Source organism: Rhinolophus sinicus, linkage group LG15, assembly GCF_036562045.2.
Source record: "Rhinolophus sinicus isolate RSC01 linkage group LG15, ASM3656204v1, whole genome shotgun sequence".
Lineage (NCBI taxonomy): Eukaryota > Metazoa > Chordata > Mammalia > Chiroptera > Rhinolophidae > Rhinolophus > Rhinolophus sinicus.
The window spans coordinates 14,075,842-14,078,559 of record NC_133764.1 but is presented as its reverse complement, the minus strand read 5'-3'; the positions used below and the strand labels follow the sequence as shown (position 1 = coordinate 14,078,559).

The 2,718-nt window shown below is 42.7% G+C and overlaps 1 protein-coding gene across 1 annotated transcript; it reads right to left on the bottom strand.

The window, feature by feature from the left end:
• Positions 1-216: 216 nt before the first annotated feature.
• On the bottom strand, positions 217-1,155 carry LOC141568895 (olfactory receptor-like protein DTMT). The gene has a single exon (XM_074320011.1). The coding sequence runs from the start codon at positions 1,153-1,155 to the stop codon at positions 217-219; it is 939 nt and encodes a 312-aa protein (XP_074176112.1).
• Between the last annotated feature and the right edge of the window lie 1,563 nt (positions 1,156-2,718).

The window sequence follows — 2,718 nt, the reverse complement described above, 5'->3', positions numbered from 1 at the left end:
CAAAGAGGAAAGCCAAGTCAGAGGTCACAAAGACTTCTTTCCCTAGTTCAACTATGTAGTTCCAACTCATCCCTTTTACATATTGAACAATTATATAGTATGTCATCTTAACTGATGTTTCCATGGTGAGGAAAAATATCTGGATAATGTTCCAATATTATTAATAATATATCTACTGAATAAAGTTACGTGAAAAGCCCAATTGTTACCATCATATTAACAAAAAAACATCTTTTTACAAAAGACTCTTCCCAGGGCTCCCTTCATGTCTCTGTTCCTCAGGCTGTAGATGAAGGGGTTCAGCATGGGCGTCACCACAGTGTACATCATGGACATGACAGTCTCCTTTACAGTAGAATTGTTAGCTGATGGGCATAAATAGAGAGCAATAATTATCCCATAGAATAGTGACACCACAGAGAGGTGGGAGCCACAGGTGGAGAAGGCCTTGCGGATACCCCCAGAGGAAGGAACCTTGAGGATGGAGAACAAAATTCGTGCATAAGACGTGACAATGAGTAGGAATGGGATGACAAGAATGAGACCTCCCATGAAAAATATCACCAACTCATTAACTCGAGTGTCAGAGCATGACAGCTTCAGCAGAGCAGACATGTCACAGAAAAAGTGGGGGATCACGTTGTCTGCACAAAAATACAACCTGGCCATGAGCAGAGTGTGTAACAAGGCATGGAATGTGGTCAGCACCCAGGACAGCGCCACCAGGGAGAAGCAGAGCTTGGGGCTCATGATGGTGGTGTAGTGCAGGGGGAAGCAGATGGCCACATAGCGGTCATAGGCCATGGCCACTAGGAGGAAGCTCTCCAAGTCTCCAAAAAACAGGAAGAAGTATATTTGGGTCAGACAGCCTGCGTAGGGGATAGACGGGACTTGGCTCTGCATGTTCTGCAGTAACTTGGGCATTGTGACAGAGGAGAAGCAGAGGTCAGAGAAGGACAAATTGCTGAGGAAGAAATACATGGGTGTGTGGAGGTGGGAGTCCCAGTGAATGAGCAGGATGATGAGGAGGTTCCCCAGGACGGTGGTAAGATACATGGCCAGGAACAGGGCGTAGAACAGGTCTCGTTGATCTGGTTCAATGGGCAGGCCCAGGAGGAGGAATTCTGAAACGATGCTTTGGTTCTCCATTTTCATGTTGTTATTTTATCACCTTTTTAAAATGAAAAATAATTTGTATTAAATTGCTAGTCACAAAATAGTCACGAGGATGTGAAATACAGTATGGGAAATATAGTCAATAATGTGTAATATTTATATATAGTGTAATATTTATATATAGCTTTTTGGGGATCACTTCATAAATTATATGAATGCCTAATCACTACTCTGTACACCTGAAACTAATACAACATAATACTGAATGTCAACTATAATTTAAAAAATAGGTGTACAGTTAGGAATGTAAATTGCAATGTAGGGAATATAGTCAGTGGTATTGTAACAGCTATGTGTGGCATCAGATGGGTAGGAAACTTGTAGGAGTGTTTAAATGTCTAATCACTATGTTGTTCTGTACACCTGAAACTAGCAATAAAAAGTTAATTAATCAATTAGTTAAATGTTTTTTAAAGTATAATTGCTATTAAAGTATGAACCTATAGATATGTGTACACACATATAAAAATTGCAGAACTTTCAAAAAGATCTTTTCTAATCAAACACTCATAAGGTCAGTATTTCATTTATCCTCTACCAAATACAAAAGTAAATATTTACATAAAGCAAAACTCTGAAAGCATCTGAGGTTATGCATCCAATTCAACCATCTTCCCGAATTCTATCAGAATGTTCCATAATTGCTTCATGAATGGAGTCAATCAGCGTGACCTGAAAGGAGGAAGGAAGTAGTCTAATACTTCTGTATGCTTCTGGCTTACAGATGTGTGAGAGAGAAGAAAAATCTATGCCTAATTTTACTAATAAAGTAGAAGAAATGAAAATAAACAATGACACTGTTAAACTGATAAGGATGGAAAAAGAGTAGCAAAAATTCAAATAAATAGATTCATGCAATTGATGAAGCTAAAAGCACATATGAAAAAATTTGAGGCCGATGTCATCAAAATGGTGGCGTGAGGTGAGCCTCTGTAAAGCTCCCCTGGATTTTACAACTAATTGAACAACAATAACTCCACAAAGGACTCCCTGCACAGCAGACAGGCAAGACGAAGAGCTCAGTGCTCCGAGATCGCTGCATCCCGGAACTACCGCAGCTGCAGGAGAGGGAAGAACTCGGACTGCAAGGGCTCCGCTTATGGCCCACAGGGCTGAGGGGGCAACATACAACACGGCTGAACCCAACGCTCACAGCAGAGACCTCAGAGAAAAGACTGAGGGAAGAAGGCTGAAAATGGTGGCTTAAGCCCTCACTGCCAAGCAGAGAATGGAGCCTTAGGCACTGAGACTAGCCACCTCCTCCCTACCCTCCCAGAGCTCGCCCCGCCCCCATGTGCTGGGTGCTAGAAACAGAACAGTAGCAGTGTCAGATCAAAAGAACAGAATATTTGCTGTTCTGAGAACTGTGGACCACAGACACAGATTCGCAGCCCAACTAGTTCCAGCAAAGGAGAGGGAGCTAAGGAAGCAGGGCCGGTTGTGGTGATGGTCACCACCATTGCTCTGGGCCACCACTCACAACTGACCCTGCCCCCGGCCCCACCTATCTGGGCAGATCCCTGGAGGAGTAAACAGAACTGC